This window comes from Ovis canadensis, chromosome 2, assembly GCF_042477335.2.
Source record: "Ovis canadensis isolate MfBH-ARS-UI-01 breed Bighorn chromosome 2, ARS-UI_OviCan_v2, whole genome shotgun sequence".
Classification (NCBI taxonomy): domain Eukaryota; kingdom Metazoa; phylum Chordata; class Mammalia; order Artiodactyla; family Bovidae; genus Ovis; species Ovis canadensis.
The window spans coordinates 810,726-830,296 of NC_091246.1; the positions used below are offsets into that span (position 1 = coordinate 810,726).

The 19,571-nt window shown below is 60.5% G+C and overlaps 1 protein-coding gene across 4 annotated transcripts in view; it reads left to right on the forward strand.

The window, feature by feature from the left end:
- Positions 1 to 8,233, forward strand: part of TPO (thyroid peroxidase) — a 34,218-nt gene extending 25,985 nt beyond the window's left edge. For 3 of the 4 annotated variants that reach the window (XR_011253878.1, XM_069573805.1, XM_069573807.1), the window contains 4 exons: positions 2,055 to 2,186; positions 3,098 to 3,197; positions 7,106 to 7,235; positions 8,023 to 8,233. Coding sequence is in view for 3 of the 4 variants with exons in the window: in XM_069573805.1 (XP_069429906.1) it covers positions 2,055 to 2,186; positions 3,098 to 3,197; positions 7,106 to 7,235; positions 8,023 to 8,061 (401 nt within the window). In the remaining variant the exon portion in view is untranslated. Of the gene's footprint in view, positions 1 to 2,054; positions 2,187 to 3,097; positions 3,198 to 5,539; positions 5,704 to 7,105; positions 7,236 to 8,022 lie in introns of those variants that run through there. The other variant, XM_069573808.1, reaches the window with a different exon arrangement.
- Positions 8,234 to 19,571: the final 11,338 nt, after the last annotated feature.

Here is a 19,571-nt window from a genome sequence, read left to right on the forward strand (position 1 = left end):
CTCCAGGGAATCTTCCCGACCCAGGGATGGAACCTGTGTCTCTTGTATGTCTTGCATTGGCAGGCGGGTTCTTTACCACTAGCACCAACCCATTATAACTTGTATAATATAACAGGTAATATTATAATATGAAATAACTTTATAATATTGTACAGCAGCTATACTTCAACTTAAGAAAAGCACCAAAAGGAAACCCCCCATGCATACACACATGACTGCCCTCACACAGAAGTGCCTGTGGGCACCACTGCCTTCCAGGGACTGTTTGCCTGGATAAAGGGTGCCCTCCCAGGGGCCCCCGTCCCTAAGTCGTCTTTCTAGAAAGGAAGCCCCAGGAGCCGCCTCGCAGCTGCCGACAGGTGAATGAGCAGGGAAGGACAGAGCCGCCAGCAGAGGCTGGAGCCCCAGGGAGGCTCGAGGGACGGGGCTGGCAGAGCCAGTCCTGCAGTGAAGCAGAAGCACTTTCTCTGGAGGCATCGAGGGAGCCGAGTCCCCACTGGAGGTCGCTGCTTCCCGGCGAGACCTGTCTCCTCCCTGCGGGGGCCCAGCATTCCTGCTCCTGGAGGGACCCAGAGCAGAGACCACGGAGCAGAAGCAGGACGCCTCCGGGGCGGGAGAAGCGCTCCCACGTCAGCCGCGTTAGCAGGACCTCAGAGCGAGGGTGGTGGACTCAGGCAAGAATCGGGCCGGTTCACAGGGAATGAAATGAAACCAAGGCCCAGTTTGCTCAGTTCCACAGTTTCTATCTGGGAAGAGGAAACCATCCGGAGATGGAGCCTGGTCTTAGTTGACGGCCTGTGAAGGTACCTAATTCAACCAGAATGTGCCCTGAAAAGCAGGGAAGGTGGTAACTTTCCTGTTGTGTATAGGTCATCACAATACAAGATTTTCATTCCAATTCTGGGGACTCTAAAAGTGTTGTCTCAGAAGGGCCCCAGCCTCTAGACTTTGAGTCATGGAGGGGGGACCTGGGGGAGGCGGGGGCTGCAGCAGGGAAGGTGCAGACGCTCCCTCCAGGTGCGAGAAGGATGACCAGGCAGCAAGAGAGGGGCTCCGGGCGACGTCCAGGTTCCAGCTGCAGACGAGCTGACAGCACAGGTTGCTGCCTGGAAACCGAGGGGGTGAGGGCATTTCTGCCTCGTCACATGTCCAGATCTGCCCCGGAGGGCGTGGCTGGGGCAGGCTCCCCGTCAGGTGAGGGCTTAGCCATGAGCGCGGTGGACTCGGGCGGGGGGAGGTGGCGGGTGAGGCCTCCCTCCCGGATTCCGTCAGAGCGTGGCTCCCCAGGAACCCGGCTGGGCCTAACTTGGCGACATCTGGATGCGTCTGATGCCACGCTAACCAGCTCTGTGTTAACCAGCTCTCCGTCCCTCCCAGCGTGGTGTGTGGTCATGCAGTGCGTGTGTAGGTCACACAGAATCTCTGACGCCTGCCCCAGGCCAAGTCTCCTGGAATCGGCCCAATAGGGGGCTTGTTACTTAGACACGGGAACCTGGGGACTTGGCGTAGTCATGGGTTCAGGAGGGAGACAGCGGGGGCTGCACACCTTCCCCATTTGGGGAGCTCAGCTCAAGCCCGGGGAGCAGGTCTCAGCTCCCACTGCACGCCCGGCGTTCCCTTGGCGGTGGAGGCCCCGTGTGGACCGTCGGGCTGGAGGCTGTAGCTCGGGATGGGCTGACTCGGATGGCGCCAGTGTCTCCCAGGGAGGCCGAGTCTCCACATCTGAGCAAGGCCCAGCGGCCTGCATGACCTATGCCTCCAGGCCACATCCCAGGGGCCTTTCCCAGGCCAAGCGGGGGGTCACGGGCCTGGTGGCTGCCGTAGATGGGGCGAGAGAAGGCGGCCACGGGCCGAGCAGAGTCCTGAGGGGCTGAGGGGCACACGGCCCCTGGGGGCCTCGGGGGGTGTTCTCCTTCAAAGGGCAGGAGCCGGGAGGTGTGGCCCTGGCCTGGGGTGACATCCCCCTGCTCCCGCCTAGACACAGGACTGGGGGGGCTGACCTCCTGGGGAGGGGCACAGAGGCTGGGCACTGACCTCCCGTCGTGTGTGCACAGACATCAACGAGTGTGAGGATGGAGTGGACCCCCCCTGCCACACGTCCGCGCGGTGCAAGAACACCAAGGGTGGCTTCCGGTGTGAGTGCCACGACCCCCACGTGCCCGGCGAGGACGGCAGGACCTGTGTGGGTGAGGCCACGGCCTCTGTGCCAGTCGGGGGGTGTCTGTGCCCGCCAGGGACTGTCTGTGCCCGCCAAGGGTGTCTGTGCCCACCAGGGCGTGTCTGTGCCCACTAGGGGGTGTCTGTGCCCGCCAAGGGTGTCTGTGCCCACCAGGGCGTGTCTGTGCCCACCAGGGCGTGTCTGTGCCCACTAGGGGGTGTCTGTGCCCGCCGGGGGTGTCTGTGCCCACTAGGGGGTGTCTGTGCCCACCGGGTGTGTCTGTGCCCACCAGGGCGTGTCTGTGCCCGCCGGGGGTGTCTGTGCCCGCCAGGGGGTGTCTGTGCCCGCCGGGGGTGTCTGTGCCCGCCAGGGGGTGTCTGTGCCCGCCGGGGGTGTCTGTGCCCGCCGGGCGTGTCTGTGCCCACACTCGGGGTGACTGCAGGTCCTCGTCCGGCCTTGCTCTCCCCACTGCCACATCTTCGGACGCTGGGTGGGAGCAGGGCCCGCAGGTTGGTGCCTGAGACACAGAAGGCTGTGAACCCCGGGGGCCATGCGGACCCTGTTGCAGACGCTCAGTTTCAGCCCCCTGAGCTGTCTCTGAGGGGGAGCTCGCTGTTTGAGACCCGTGTGCAAGACAGAGAGGGCAAGCAAGCTGCTCGTGGTCACACAGCCTCACAGCTGCAGGTCTGGAATCTTAGCTTGGCTTCCAGCTCCTGTACAGCACCTGTTACCAGGGCAAGACAGCTCAGTAAACTCCCGCGGGAGGAGCAGAGCTCAGCTCCAAGAGCAGCAGAGGCCAGCCGGCAATGGACGGCCAGCGGGACAGAGCTTGCCGGGCTCCCAGGGTTGGCGCACCCGGGCCAGGGCTGGGGTCGGGCGGGCAGGCTGGCCCCAGTCCTGGGTGGGCAGGCTCACCGACCAGCTCCGTCCTTGTTCCAGACTCCGGGAGGCTCCCGCGGGCGTCTGTGGTCTCCCTGGTGCTGGGCGCCGTGCTCGTCTGCGGTCTGGCTGGCCTCACCTGGACGGTGGTTTGCAGGTGGTAAGTCCCCACTTGGCAGCGGCTCCCCACCTTGGGCCCGGCTGATCTGAAGCTGGTGGCGATCACCAGCTGTTTACACTGGTGCCCATCTGTGTCTAGAGCCATTCGCTTCCTGACTTGCCTTCAGTCCCAAATAATGAGGGTGAGCGACCCTACACGGCAGAGGGTGCCCGCTGTCTGGATGGAGACTCGGTGATACCGGATCGCTGGTCCGATTAAGCCATTGTGCTGAATGACGGCGGTTCTTGTTCTTACGAAGGTTTCTCAGAGCAGAGAGGTCTTTCCTGAGTAAAACCTTATTCTTCACTCCTCCCCCTTCCCTCAAGAGCAGACCTTCAGGTCAGCCTGGGGCCAGCTCTCCCCTGCTTGCTGCAGGAGTCCTGCTTCTAAGACTTGGCCCATGTCCACACGTCACGCTGACCCTCTGCTCCCAGAGGCCTGTGCTGGGCGCCTGCCTTCCCGGGAGCTCAGCGCCTCCCGCACACCGGTAGCTGACTTACCCTGACTGCAGACCAGGAGCCTTAGAGGGGTGTGGTGTCAGGGAATGGCCCCTGTGTTTTCACAATCCCCTGGTCCTGAAAGCTTAGTTATTACCAGTTCTTAAAACCCTTGGATACCAAGAAATCAGTTAAGCAATGAAAATGAGACGGGCTTAGGCAAGCAGCCCGGATCAGCTGGCTCTGTAGCCACCTGCTGAACACTCCCGCTGGGAAGCTGGTGTCGCCACGGTGGAGCATTCGGTGCAGCTTTGCGTTTGCAGAGCTTGCAGCCAAACACCAGTCCCCTAATTGTTATGAGGATGCTGTGCCTCCCCCTGCGACTGGGAGAAACAGCTGTTTTCTTCAATATAAATGAGCACCTTCCTGAGGGACTCTGGGAGGGAAGCGCCCGCCACACGTGACTGCAGACTCTGGAGCCTGGAGAATTCCCTACAGACACGCCTCTGGTTTGCAAAGTGTCTCTTACCTGAGCCGCCTGTCAGCCCATGGGGGAGGGAGACTGCTGGCAGCGGTGGGGGGGGGGGAGGGGGGGCAGGAGTTCTTTAGGGGACCACACGAGCCTCTGCATGAGCCCCCGAGTCCCCGCAGGGCCCTGGATACTCTGCATCCTCAGAGCCCTGAGGGAAGGAGCCTCAACCACAGCCCCTCCTCCCAGAGGCTCCTCTGAGCCCCTGCGCATCTGCACACTGGGGCCCTGATGATTCCAGCCCAGCGGAAGGGAGGGGGCTGATGGGAGAGACAGACAGGGAGACAGAGTCAGAGACAGATAGAGAGATAATGGAGAGAGACAGAGAGACACAGAGACAGAGAGAGACAGAGAGGGACCATGGAGAGAGCCAGAGACAGAGACACAGATGAAGACAGAGAGACACAGGGACAGAGACACAGATGAAGACAGAGAGACACAGGGAGAGACAGAGAGACGCAGGGAGAGACAGAGACAGAGAGAGACACAGAGATGCAGGGAGAGACAGAGAGACAGAGAGACGCAGGGAGAGATAGAAAGACGGAGGGAGAGATAGAGAGACACAGGGAGAGATAGAGAGACATAAAGACAGAGAGAGACACAGAGACAGAGAGGGACCATGGAGAGAGCCAGAGACAGAGACACAGATGAAGACAGAGAGACACAGGGACAGAGAGACGCAGGGAGAGACAGAGAGAGACAGAGAGATGCAGGGAGAGATAGAGAGAGAGACAGAGAGAGACAGAGAGATGCAGGGAGAGACAGAGAGAGACAGACAGAGACACAGAGACAGAGAGACACAGATGAAGACAGAGAGACACAGGGAGAGACAGAGACAAAGAGAGACAGAGACAGAGAGAGACAGAGATGCAGGGAGAGACAGAGAGACAGAGAGACACAGGGAGAGACAGAGAGAGACAAAGAGAGACAGAGACAGAGACACAGATGAAGACAGAGAGACACAGGGAGAGACAGAGAGATGCAGGGAGAGACAGAGAGAGACAGACAGAGACACAGAGACAGAGAGACACAAGGAGAGACAGAGATGCAGGGAGAGATAGAGAGAGACACAGACAGAGAGATGCAGGGAGAGACAGAGATGCAGGGAGAGACAGAGAGAGACAGACAGAGACACAGAGACAGAGAGACACCGGGAGAGACAGAGAGAGAGACAGAGAGAGACAGAGACACAGAGACAGAGAGATGGAGGGAGAGACAGAGGTCGAGAGAGACGCCTCTGAGGATGCCTCTCCGGTGCTCTGGGGGCCTTGACCTTCATTCCGTGTTGATTCTCCCGCCCCCCACATTTATTCCTCCCTACCATTTTAGATCTAAGCCTGGACATTTTGGGGTAATGACTATTAACATAATCTCAGCCAGGAATATACCAGCACGGACACGTTTCCACTGAAAGATGGATCCACAGTGAACGCCGTCAAACCACCTGTCCGAGCAGCTTCCTTCCTGCAGTAGGAACACCACTGTTTACATTGTTCATCTCACTGAATCATAGTCGCCGAGATAAATGTTTTCTCTGCAACTTTTGCACTGAAGGCCTGGTTTGCGGTCAGTTGTCTGGGCACATCCATCTTGCTGATCAGTCTCCAGTCCTGAGAGCTTCTCTGCCTACTTACTCCTGCGGTCTGAACACCTCAGGTCAACCTTTCAGGGTACATTTCATCCAGATCACGTTTCCCAGTCAGTTGTCAGTCCGCTGGCGGGAACTGTGGGGCACACACCTCAGCTCCTCCCACGTGTGCTTGTTTCATCGTCTGTCCCAAGTTTAATTTCCCACCCTGAGTCTCAGGGCCTGAGCTGGAAGTCCTCAGCCTCTCTGTTTAGGACAAGCCGTACCCTGTGCCATAGGCAGCTGGCAGCTGCTTTCTGCCTGTTTCTACTGGAATGCAATTGTAGCGGGAAAGAAGCGTTAATCCGCGTGCTTCCCGCTCACCCTGGAGACGCTGGGATGGGCCCGGGTGGGGCAGCCTCTCCTGGGCCCAAGGGCTGACCTTCTGCACAGGCTCCTCGGGTCAGCACGCTTGCTTCCCCACCCCACCTCCTCTTTACGGGGAGGTGGCACGCTGGGAGGCTGGCCTCACCCCCTCTGCCAGCCAGAGCCCAGAGCTGGCCTAGAGGACACCCCCCTCGCTGTCGCTCTAAGAGTGGCTGCAGACGCCTGGGCCTGTCCTGCAGAGTATAGCTGTTTCGCTATTTATCAGTTTCTCTTTGAGAAAAGCACAGAGCTGTGTTCTTGTGTTAAGGGGCTGAGTGGAGGCAGTTTCAGCCCCGTTTTCCTGCCCTGCCGTCCAGCGAGGGGACCCAGACTCTGGTGTCCTGTCCTGACATCCAGGGAGGCTGGTGTCCCACGTGGCCCCTGGCCCGGCAGAGCCCATGATGCCGTGTTCCATGGGTCCCGTCTCAGATCCCCTGTTCCTCCCCTCCTACCCCCACAGGGCCCCTGGACCCCCTACTTGGGACCCAGCCCCTTCAACACCCGTCCCTCCCCCCGATACCCTCCCCCAGGGTCGCTGGGAGATGAAGGCTGATGGCCCACCCTGAGTCAGGTGTCTTCACCTCTTTGGACACGTTTCTGAAGGTCCCCACTGGCTCAGCGTGAGATTGTGTCTGAGAAGCGGTCCAGTGACCCCCACTTCCACACCATGACCTCTGCTGTCCTTCCCGCCCTTCACTTGGGGTGGTGCTGGGCTCCCCAAGGCAGAGTCTCCTCGGACGCTCCAGCAGGGCCCAGGAATCTGGCATCTGCCTCCAGCCGCTCTCCACAGAATTTCCAGTTTAGTTTTCTAAACCAAGATGTTGGCTTGAATCTAAAGCACGTCTCCATGTTTGAGGAGCGAGCTGGTGCTGCTAGGAGGGGCCCTTGGAGGCTGCCCGGCGCGGGCCCCTCTAGGTGATGACCCCTGACAGGGCACATTTATCCACAGGATGCTCGCTAACCCTAAGTCCTTGCTGCCGCCCATGGAGGGAGAGGGAGAAGGACCTTCCTGGCTGGGCCGTGGGAAACCCCGGGACGTGTGCGCTCCCCCGGACACTCCTGCGGGGCTTGCAGAGCAGGTGGGTTCACAGCAGGCCTTCCTGAGGTTTGCAGCCTTGTGGGTGTCTGCCAAGACCCAGGAAGTCATCGGAAGCACTGGGGCTGCGGGCGCATCAGCCTGGCCCTCGTGTGTTTCTATCTGCCAGGCACCTTCCCTCTGCCCGGTTCCTTCTCCTATGAACTGCCTTCATTGGAGATGCTAATTTGTCAAAGTGTTAACCTCCTTTTTAAAATGTAGAGGCACATTGGAATCAAGGACACGGAGGGAAAGGACTGGAGATGCCTTTCATTTGTACGAAAGGCTTCCAGCCCGAGGGTCCCTCTCAGGTGGCAGTATCCACTGTCCCAAGTGCCTGCTGCCTGGAGAGGAGCCAGAAGCTGAAAGAAAGCATCGACTTCTACAGTGCACTGCTTAAGAAAAGGAAACAGTTAAAATCAGTGTGAAAAAATCAGTCTAAGCTTGCTTTTCACTACTTTTACCTTGTAAGCATGAATGACCCCAATGGTGTTATATTTAAAAAGTCACTGCTGTTCCCCGGGGCCTGCCTGGAACTCAGGGCTAGGTGGTGGTCAGAGCTAAAAGGATCTGGTCCTTAGAGGCGGAGTGGAATCAGCCTTGGCACCTGCCTGCAAGCCTGGAACCAAGAATACTGACCCCTCCCCCCGAGCGAGGAGGGGCCGCGAGGCCCCCAAACAGGCCCTTGTAGCGACCCCAGAGCAGCACCCGGGCGGGCGTTTCACCAGCCCCCGGGGGGCCGGCACGTGGCCTCCCGTTGGTCTGAAGCTCACCAGGGCCTCTCTCCCTAGGGCCCGGCCTGTGGACCCCAAGTCCTCCTCTGCAAGTAGGAGGCCCCCACCCCTGTGCGGGGCGCGTGTGCCGCTCACGGGCCAGAGTCAGACAGCGCTTACGCCCACCTGGACTCTCGTGGGGCGGAGTGACCGGACCCTCGCACGCTGCCCACTGCCTGATCAGGACACGCTGCCCAGGCCGGGTGAATAAATCCCACCACCTTCCGGTCGTCTGACTCTTTTTGTAAGCACACCTGGCGGCCCCTCCTGGAGGGGGCGGCCATGAGAAAGTATTTACATATTATGCCTATTTATGTTTAGTAAACACGCCCGACGGGCCCCGCCTGGGGGCGGGGCATGAGAAGGGATTTACAACTTGACATGTTTATGAACCTTCCTCTCCACCAGAGGAAGAAGATCGCTTCCCCGCCCCCACACGGGCCTCACTGTCTCTGCTTTCTGCTCCCTCTTGCGCGACCGCCCACCTCCACTGGGTTTCCGCCCAGCCCCGCCCCTCCTCCGCTGATTCTCTGGACGCACTGCGACCCCAGGGCACCTGGACCCGCGTCTCTCCTCCCTCCTGTCCTCCACGGCTGAGGCTGGGACAGGGTCAGGGAGTCGTCCGGTCATTTGGGAACCTGCCGACGGACTTGGAGTCCAGGCCCCACTTCCCAGCCCCAGCCCCGCAGCTCCAGGCGTTCTCTGCCCCTCCCTGTCCCCTCCTCAGCTCGATCATCCTCCAAGGGACCACCGTGGGCTCGTGGGCGGTCCTGGGGGAGCATCAACCCTGTTCACACGGGGAGCTGGTGATTCGGCAAGACTGGGCAGGGGGTGACAGCTGCCCAGACAGGCCCCCCCCACCCCGCTGGGTCCTTCCTTCCCCAGGACACAGGGAGCCTCCTCCTGGTTAGAACCGGGCAGAGAGGTGTCTGTGGCCTGTGCCTGTCGGAATCTGAGACCATGGGACGGTGGGGACAGACAAGACCCTGCAGCTCAGCTCTGTGCCAACAAGGAGGCAGCTGGCTGGGAACCGAAGGTTTGCTCTGCGTGTTAAGGTGCTGCGCTGAGAAGCAGCTGTTACTCTTTGTCACCTGAAAATACTACCTCTCGTAGGTCCTAGGTCAGCCTGTCCTGTGTTCCTAAGTTCTTATTGTTGATATAAGACCCCTTAAACAACAATTAGGCCACCACAGGAGACCCGAGACCACCCTCCCTTGAGAGGAAGCTGGTCCCTGCGCCACCCGCTCTGTGGGAGGATGGCACCACCTGCTGGGCGACGCGGGCATCTCTGCCCGTGGCTCTCTGCCTGAGCGCCCCCAGGTGTCCACTGAGAGGACTGCCTCTTTGGGGTCAGTTCAGTTCAGTCGCTCAGTCGTGTCTGGCTCTTTGCGACCCCATGGATGGCAGCATGCCAGGAATCCCTGTCCATCACCAACCCCCCGAGTTTACCCAAACTCATGTCCACTGAGTCGGTGATGCCATCCAGCCATCTCATCCTCTGCCGTCCCCTTCTCCTCCTGCCCCGGTTCCTCCCGCATCGGGGTCTTTTCCCATCTGTGCCTCGATCACAGGCAGCTTCTGCCTCTACCTGCGTCCTCTCCTGGGACTCCAGCGTCATCGCCGTCCCTGTCGGCTGTCACCCCGAGGGGCGGGTCCCGCTGGGGTCACAGCACAGCGGGCCAGCAGGTCGAGCGGCGAGGTGGTGGGGGAGGAATAGCAGCTTTACTCAGAAGCCAGCAGACTGAGAGCAAAGTGGGCCGACGTCCTGAAGAACCATCTGAACTTGGGGTGGAATTCAGGCTCATCTGCACAAGCGGAGGGGAAGTGGAGGGTTCAGGACTGGGGGTGAATGTGTGGGGCACTCTCAGCCCCAGCCTTCAGGACGCACGGCACGTCCGTGCCCTTCGGCTTCTCCTCTGGGCTGGTCCAAGGTCCCACAAGCCCTTGAGTTTAAGCACTTTTCCACACTTACCGCTGCTTATTCGCAAGGCTTCTAGGCTGAAAGCAAACTTCTCCACAATGGGTTTCAGCCATGAAACGTGTCCCTGGACACAGCAGTGTTTCTCTGACTTGGCTCTTGAAGAGCAGGACTCAAGTGACGGGAGACAGGCCCAGAGAGCGAGGCAGGGCGCCAGTGCGTGTCAGCGCCCTTCTGCTGTGCTCCAACCCCCTCCATCCCGCCCAGGCCCCCAGGGACCGCACAGGCATGCACCTACCGTGAGGGCCACGGTGCCAGGTGCCCAACTTCCAGACAAAACACACTTCCTGTGCAGGGAATGTTCTCAGAAAGATTCCCACAGGTCAGAGAGTTTATTTCACTGCGAGCATTCTCAGTTGTTTTTAATCAATGATAAACTTCAGGAGGCGTCTTACCTGTAGGTCTGAAGACGAAATACTCGCCAGTGTCCCCTCCTGCACGAACCCTTCCCACCCGCGGCCTCCCCCGCGGGTGAAGGGGACTCTGTGTCCAGGCACCCTCGGCTTGGTTGGTACTGAGCTCGTAAGATGAAAAAATTTAGTAAATACACAGCAGAATCGAGACTGGGTAGACAGTGGCGTCAAAATCTCCAAGAAAGAAAGTGGGGGCTCCCCCCCCCCCCCGGGGATGGCCACCCCCGAGTCCATCCACGCACCTCGTGCCCCACAGGCCCCAGCCCCTGCAGTGCCCTCTTCAGAGCCCGCGTCCTGCGTCGTGTGGACGCGGCCGGGCCTCGGCTGGTGTCGGTGCTGCTTTGGGAGGATGGAGGCGAGAAAGTGTCCTCAGAGGCGGGGCCGCGCATGTTTCAGCCCGGGGTCGGGAGACTTCTGCTACGACTTCTGTTAAGAGTTTGGCAGTTACTACTTACGTTGCAGAAGAAGCGGGTAGCACTCTCCCTGGTCGCTCAGCTGGTGAAGAATCCACGTGCAGTGTCGGAGACCTTGGTTAGATTCCTGGGTCGGGAAGTCGCGCTGGAGAAGGGCAGCCCTGTCCCACCTGCCCCTCAAGGCTGCGCCTCTGGCCCCACGGCCGTGGGGGTGGGGTGGGGGAGTAGCTTTCTCTAGGGTGGTCGCTCGTCCCCCAAACCCGGCAAGGACTTGCGGGGGGTGGGGGGGCGGCGCCGCATGGTGTGGACGGTGCAGCCTCGACCGCGTTCGCCAGCGGCTCCCCGGTCAGCCCGCAGACCCCCCAGGCTGGCCTGCTGGGAAGCCAGAGACGGTCCCTCAACAGCGGCCCTGCGGCTGCAGTGGAAACCTCAGCTGGGAAACCTATTTTCTTAGCGGGCGGAGGCACTCCTGGAGATGTTTTCCGCAGACGTAAGGAAGCGGGTTCCAGTTTCCGGAACTTGTTTTGGGGCCAGGCCGCGGCGCTTTGATCCAGATCGCAGAGGGCCAGCCGTGGGCGCCGGCAGGCCGCCGGGTGGACCGCGTGCGGCTGCGGCCTCTCCGGGGCTCCCATCCGCCGAGGCCTCTCCCGGCCTGGCCCCGGGGTGCACAGCGTTAGGACCCAGCCCCACACGTCGGAGGTGAGCGAGCACGGTGCGCTAAAGGCCACCAGAGAAACGGCAAGCGTGCCCTTCCGGTGCAAGCGGCAGCCCTATGGGGCATGGCGCTCGTGTGCCGCTGTGTCCTCTGGCCACGGCCCCCGGGCCCTCAGGGGGCACCCTGCCCGCGGGCGGCACCCAGGCGGTCTCCCCACCGGGCCTGTGCTCGGGGGCCTGCCCTCCCGGCCCGCGTCCACGGCCCGGCCTCCCTGACCGTCGCCATCTGCACTCCCGGGGCGGACGGCAGTCTGCGGCCGCTCTCCAGCCGAGGCCTAGGTTTACAGCGACCTGCATCCGGGCAGCTCATCGTCGGGGGGACATGGTACTCTTTGTAAGAAATGCTTCCTTCAGAAGCTGCCATTGCCAGGGCGGACCACAGAAATTCAGAGGAAGGGGAGGAGGCTGAGGCAGCGACGATCTACCGCCAGAAAAGGAAGGTTTGGGGGAAATAGGAGGGTGGGGTGTTGAGCTTGGCAGCAGCTCACGGCTTTGCCAGAGAGAACGCGAGGTGATTTGTGCAGAGCTTTACAACGCGTGCCAGCCGGAATCCGTCTCTGCAGACTCATAAGTGACTTTCCTCTCATGTTGCAGACCCAACCGGGGGCTGAGAGGGTCACTACATTTGTGGTTGCTACAGAACTTTATGAGGAAAATTACCCTCTGCTGGACCCCGAGTCTCAGAGCCGCTCCCCTGCCCCCTGGCCCCGCGAGCGGAAGGCGGGAGTCTGGGGTCCTCGGTGGCCCTCCAGGCTCCACACCGGCCTCCCCTGGGCCCCAGGCCTCATCACTGGGGGCAGGCTGCCCACCTCCGAGGCCTGCCTGCGATCAGCTGCCCGGCCACCTCAGCAGCTGCTTCTGTCCATCTGTCGCTGCACAGGCTCAGTACAGACAGACAGACGCGGCCCGCCGGTGCCCGCGGGGACTGGGAACATGGAACCCCCGGTGGGCCAGGTGTGCAGAGAGGCCCCGGCCGGCGAAGCTTGGGGCTGTCGCAGGAAGTGAAGCCGAGGGACCGCTCAAGTGATGGCAGCAACCATCACTTAAACGTCCCTCAGCATGGCACCAAGCGGAGAGCGTGCTTTGCGAGGACTGGCAGAGGGGTGGGGTGGGGGCAGGAACCTGTTGCAAAAAGAAAGACTGAAAAATAGAAGCAGGGAGCATCTGGGGCGCCCGTCGGTCCTGTTTGGGGTGAGGACCCCAGTGCCGGCCTGGCGCGGGGGATGTGCGGACCACGGTGCTGGGCCTGGGGGCAGTGGGGTCTCTACATGGACACGCCTGAGGGTCCCGGGAGGAGCGACTCCATCTGGGGCCTTGGAGGTTATTTCAGGGCAGAGAACTTGCTGTTTCATCCCCCAAACTCCAAAAACCTGCAGATCTGCTGGGGAGGGGAACAGGGGGCGCCGGGCTTCACAGGAGCCTTCCAGCTGCTTCCGGGAGCTCGGCGCTGAAGGCAGAGAGCAGGTGGGTAGTCTTGGGTCCGGAGCGGACAGCAGCTGGTCCCAGAGCCCTACTCCCTTGCCCGTCGTCGAAGGGACGCTCAGAGCAGCCTGCCTGAACACTGCTCCCATCTCTGAGCCTGGGTGTCCCGCGTGGGGCCCAGACTCTGCCCCCTCCGGTCGCCTCACTCTCAGGCTCAGTGGGACTGCAGTGATGACGGAGACAATAAACTTGACAAGATGCAGGCAGCCCAGAGTGCACCGCAGCAGGGACACGGAGCAGCCCGTGTCCCTCACCAGAGGAGTGGGGACGGAAGGTGCCCCAGGTGCAGGCAGCGGGGCATTGCCCAGCCATCAGAAAGGACGTGACGCCTTCTCATGGATGGACCTAGAGACGATCACACCAAGTGACGGGGGTCAAACAGAGGACAAATATCACATGATACCACTTACGTGTAAAACATACTAGGAAAAAAAGGTACAAATGAATCTATCTACAAAATAGAAACAGACTCAGACCAGAGGACACAGTGTGTGGTTACCAGCGGGGAACAGCTGAGGGAGGAATAACTTTGGAGTTTGGGATTGACGTAGACACACCATAAAATGGATAAACAAGGTCGTGCTGCGTAGCACGGGAACTACATTCAACATCTTGTGATAACTTATAATGGAAAGTAATCCAAAAGGAATATGAATAAGTGCACGCGTATAGATCATATATAAAACCAAACCACTTTGCTGTACTTATGAAAGCAATACAGCACGGTAAATCAACGATACGCCGATATAGAGTAATTAATTAACTGGTGCCAGTGGCAACCCCGGGGGTCCTGACGTGAGTCTCCATGCAGGAGACCCAGGTCGCTGGGGGGCTGGCCGTAGTTTCCCATCTCTTTTCTACAAACATCTCGGACGCTGAGCACAAGCTCATTCAAATCTCTCTAAAGTTGGGCTCTGGGCTGTAAAAATCCTTTTTGAGAAAATAGAGTTGTCTCAAACTGCCATGTGAACTATTTTTTGTTGGCAGTGTTTAAATCCACTTTTCTCCAACCCCCAAACTGGAAAAACAATTTTCGTTTGGAAACGCCTGGGCTGACATGGTTGTAGAGAAATCTTTCCCGGGGTTTGCGGTTTCACCCAGGGGAGTGCTTCCGTGTGTGTGGAGCGCTGACTGGTTTTGCTGGTTTCCAGCCAAAATGTGTGCGTTTCCTGCTCCAACTCAGAGCGTGAGGCGCTGGGAGGTGGACGGCCCACCCCGGAGGGCCTGGGAGGCGGTCAGCCCTGCAGCAGCTCTGTGGGAAAATGGGAGCTTCTGGGTCAGCTCAGGGAGCCCAGACCCGCTTCGGGGGACATGCCAGGTCCCCGGCCCCTCAGACGCTGGGGAGCTCGTGGTCCCTGCGTTCCAGGTGAAATGTCCTCCGTGGAGCAGGCCAAGCACGGGGTCGGGGGGCTGTGAACAGAGCCCCGGGGCCCAGCAGAGCCGCTCCTTCCAATGAAGCGGGAACCGGAGATGCACAGCCCGGCCTCGGCTCCTGCACGGAGGGGAGAGGGCCAGCGGGGGGCGCCAGACTCGCCCAGGACCATCGCCCCCTGCCAGGATCACCATTCCCTGACGGGGCCAGCAGGGGGCGCCAGACGCGGCGGGACCACCGTTCCCTGACGGGGCCAGCAGGGGGCGCCAGACGCGGCGGGACCACCGTTCCCTGATGGGGCCAGCGGGGGGCGCCAGACTCGCCCAGGACCATCGCCCCCTGCCAGGACCACCATTCCCTGACGGGGCCAGCGGGGGGCGCCAGACGCGGCGGGACCACCGCCCCCTGGCGGGGCCGGCAGACTCAGCCGGGACCACACCCCGCCCCCGGCGGGGCCAGCAGGGGGCGCCTGAATCGGCAGGACCACACCCCGCCCCCGCGCGGCCAGCCGCCTGCCTCCTAGGTCTCCTGCAGGTCTGCAAATCACCTATTTTCTGAGACGCACCCGTGACCCCGAATCGAGGCTCAAGGCCGCCGCCGGGCCCCACCGAGCGGGGTCGGCGCCCAGCCTCCGCTCCAGCTGGCCTGGGCGCAGGGCCTCCTCACCCCCGCCGGGTGCTGAGGCAGCTCTGTGCTCGGGGAGATGTCTCTGTTTCAAGTGGCCCAGGCACTGCGTGGCCGGGCGGCCTGGGGGTCCGCGGTCCAGGAGGCAGGGACGTGCCTCAGGAGCAACACACGTCCGCTGAGCGCCCCGCAGGAGCCGGGCTGCTGGCCGAGAGGGACGGCCCCTCAGCCGTCTATGAATACGGCGTCCTTGCGCAGAAGCACAGGAGGAGGCTGTGTGCGCCCCTGCTGGCCGGGGTGACCCCAGGCTGGCCCCGGGTCAGCTGGAGCAGAGCCGCCACCCCCTGTTTCATCACCTCCCGAGCCGTGTCCGGGTTTCCCCAGCACCTGGCCTGAAGGTAGCAGGCCCCGTGGCGGCCAGCCTGCCCTCCGCAGCTCGAGGACCCATCCTTTGTCCTCACAGCCTCCAGCCCTGCGGGCTGTCCCCCGGCGTGGCCAGGGCTGCTCATGCCGCTCTGACGGGCATCCTCAGTTGCGTCTGCAGGGCCAAGGAGAACAAGGAAACCATGACCCGAGCACTTCAGGCTCAAGGACTCGCACCCCTGGGAGCAGCCAGCCACCCACCCACTGGGGCGCATGCGCAGCCCTGCTGACCTCCTGCTGGGCCCCAGTGCTTTGCGAGCTGCTCCCTGAGCAGCCGGCCTTCCTGACAGCAGTGGCCGCCGCGGGGCCCGCCCATGGTGACTCAAACACCCTCTGTCTTGGCAAGGCTAAGAAGCAGAAACAAAACAGCAAAGTGCATCCTGGGGGGCCCTGCCAGCACCCCGCCCCGGGGATCCGGAGACTCTGCCCCTCACACCACGATCCACCCTCCACACCAGTAAAGTGAAGCGGAATGTTTCCAGACAGAGGCCACATGCCAAGTCAGGGCTGGGCTTGCTTGGCTGGACGAGAATCGGAGACAAGGAGCTGAGCCTGTGTATCACCTGCGCCAGGTCAGAGGCTCACCCTCAGACGGGTGCCCCCCGCTCTCTGACCCCCGCCCCCGTCCTGCGCCGGGCACTCAGCGACGGGCTACAGGACGCAGGCTGCACGCTTCCAGACAGAAGTCTGATGATTCTGCCAGCCCGTTCAGACCGTGAAGGTACCTGGGGCCCTCGGACTGAGCCGTATTGTTACCGAGACAGCTACCGTTAACACAAAGGAAGCCGTTCATATGGTCCAGGCTTAACAGTCCAGCAATACACGCAGAAACTATCATTTGTGAACTCCTGACATTTTGAACCATGAAGTTGCTCAATTAGATAATTCGGTGCAGTCACACGTTGCAAAAGCAGCATCTTCAAAATGGCAGAAAGAAGGCAGAAGAATGGCCCCAAGCTTAGTGATAGTTAGATTCAAAACTTCTCAAGCAGCAAACTGTTTCTGAGTCCCGACACTATTTATGCAAAAAAAAAAAGAAAAGAACAGAGGCTGACCACCTACAAATCACCATCCAGGCCAAGAACAAGCAGGGCACCCAGTGCCATAGAAGATGGGAAGGATGCCATCAGAACTGTCCTTATTAAAAAAAAAAAAGATTGGATGTGTAGAAAATCTAAAACCTAAGAAAAATGTGTAAAATCTTTGGAAAAGACCATAAATCCTTGCAAAGCCTATTAAAGAAGCCTTTTAAAAATGTAGGAATATGTCATGTTTATGAATGAGAGGATTCAGTGTTTACAAAGTCAACTGAACTAAGATTAAATTCTGGATTCAATGCGATACCAACCCTAACCGCTGCAGGGAGTCAACAGGCTGAAACCAAAAAACGCTGGGAAAGGCCAGGACCCTGTGGACATGGAGGGTCCTGCAGAAGAGACTCAGTTGAGTCACTTCCCCCCAGGTGTCGAGAAGATGCTCCCACCCCTGCACCAGTTCGGACAGTGGGCACTGGCCCAGGCTGCAGCAAAGAGACGCAGCACAGACCCAGAAACACTCACGTGGGGGCAGCCCCCTGTCAGAGCGGCCACTGGTGTGGTGGGGAAGGAGGGTCCTCTCCATGGGACAAGGGCCCTACCACCAGGACGGCACAGCAGAGAGGGGCACTCGCTGCCCAGCTCCAGAGGCTCCGCTCTGTGAGACAGCATGACTAGCTTAGCTTCCTGCTGCCCGAATGCACGCTCGCACCTCCCTGGTGGCTCAGCTGGTAGAGAATCCACCCGCAATGCGGGAAGCCTGAGTTCGATCCCTGGGTTGGGAAGACCTCCTGGAGAAGGGAAAGGCTACCCGCTCTAGTATTCTGGAGAATTCCATGGACTGTACAGTCCACGGGGTCACAGAGTTGGACACGACTGAGTGGCTTTGACTTCACTGATGTGCTCTTATGGGGAACCCAGTGGGCAGACCCAGTCACCACGACACAGGCATGAACCAGGGAGACGCGTTGGCAGATGTGAGCGCGAAGGGCACTGATGGAGCCGAGCTGGGGCCAGAAGAAGGCCCTCTGGATCCGAAGGTCGGGGCAGGTCGAGCTGGGATGCGCAAGATGCCCGGGGCCCACTACGCTGGCCCACCCTTCAGGCGCAGGCAGAGGCCGCGGCCAGCTCAACTTTGCATCGCAGAAGCAGGATGACACCCTGAGTGCGGGGAGGCGGGCGGGGCAGGCTGCTGAAAGGAGAGCCCTTCTGGCGGGGCTTCCAGGTCACCGAGAAGGTCACCGAGCTGAGCGCCGGGGAAGCAACTGTCCCGGAGGGTGTTCAGGGCAGACTCGAGATCCAACCGGGCCTCCGCCCAGCATGGGGGCTGCTGCCCAGGATGCTGGGGGCCGCTCTGAGCCAGGTGGGATGGCCGGCACCTCCCCCAAGATGTCCCTGTCATCTGAGGCATCGACCAGTTTCCAAGTTCAGAACTGAAGCGCTGCCATCCTGGACGGAGCAGACAGGGCGAGAGAGGGGCGGGGTGGAGGCTGGGCCAGCAAGGCAGGGCCGGCCGCGGGCCTGAAATCCACGGACTGATGCTGTCACGTGTGGAACGAGGACTCTGCCGGCCTGCCCCCAGCGGACACAGGTCCGTGCGGCGGTCAGTCCTCCCGCTGCAGGGAGTTCAGGATGCGGGGTGAGGACCCAGCAAACGCAGCCCCGGGACGCCGGCCACTCTGCCTGGGTCAGCGTCTCTCGTGGCTCTGTGTCCCAGGAACGGGAATCCCTGCACGATGAAGCCTCGGGCTGGGGCAGCAGGTGAACCAGAAAGCTGGAGAGGGGTTGGTCAGGAGCTTCCGTCTGCTGAGATGAAAGCCCCGGACAAGGTCAGGCCCAGGTAGCGTGTGCCAGCAGTGCTGGGACTAATCTTCAGCGCCAACAGCTCCAACTCCAGCCAAACACCAGAGACGCCTCCCAGAGCCCCAGCACGCAGCCTCCTGACGGAACCGCACTGCAGGTCCAGCGGCCCGGCTGGGAGATGCCAGGAGCCTGCGTGGGCCTGAAGCCATCGCTCCCGGTTTATGGACAATCCAGGTTGCTAATGGTTTCCTGCGCAACAGTGATCACAAGAATGCCAGGAAACCAGCTTCCCACGAGGGCACCGCGGGCAAATCTGCAGGAAACACATTGAGTTTCGCAAGATCCACTGACCGCTGCCCTGAGATGAGAAACCCCAATGGAGGGCGAGGTGACTGATGGCTGCCAGCTGTCCCGAGAGCACATGCCTGATCGCGCTGTGTTTCCTGCCAAGGACCTCGGCTCCCTTGTAGTTAAAGGTGCGATTTGCCCTTGCGGCACTCGAACACAGCTGTGATGACAGCTTGCACCCCGGCTCTGACTGTGGCCAGCATGCCCAAAGACCCCCTATTGCTTGGAGGGGGGCTCGCTCCCCAGGAGGGGTTTTGCATGTGAGGGGCCGTGTCCTTAGTCCACGGGGGCAGCCCCAGTGGAGGGCACTGCCCCAGGCCACCCGATCGCAGCCATTTCCCAGTCTGTGAACAGGGCCTGGTGAAGGGGGACGGAGCTCATCTTTCTGGGGGAGCCGATGATGGGAACTTGGAGGCCGCCGAGATCCACGTCTTCCGCTGAGAGTCAGGGTAGCTTCGAGAGGACACAGAGAGGAGCTCGCCCACGGCCAGCCTCCCTGAGTGCTCTCGCTTTCCCGTGGGCCTCCCAGGGAAGTTCATGTCCCCTCCGTGGGCTGAGCTACAGGTTCATCACTGGCAACGAGATTCTGACGGCTCTAGGATATAATGCTGGGACCCCACGTACACCTTCTGCATTTCAGCCAGAGGGTGTCAGCTCAGCCTCTGAAACATCTCCTGGCGTCAACAAGACTCGGTGTCTGTCTCCAGGGGTGGAAGCGAAGAGGAAATCCACACCCAGTGACGTCTCACTGCACAAGGAAGGCGCTCTTTGTCTTGTTTCACACGAAGAGAAAGGGAACCCGGAGATGTCAGGCCAGGCCAAAAGGCAGGCAGGTGGAATGGAGGTGTCAGGAGAATAACGAAGAGCAGGCTAGCTTCCGCCCAGCACACTGACTCTTGTAACAAACAAGAAGGAAATCAAAGAAGCTCTCAGAGCCCAGAGATGAAAGGGTGATGCTTGAGA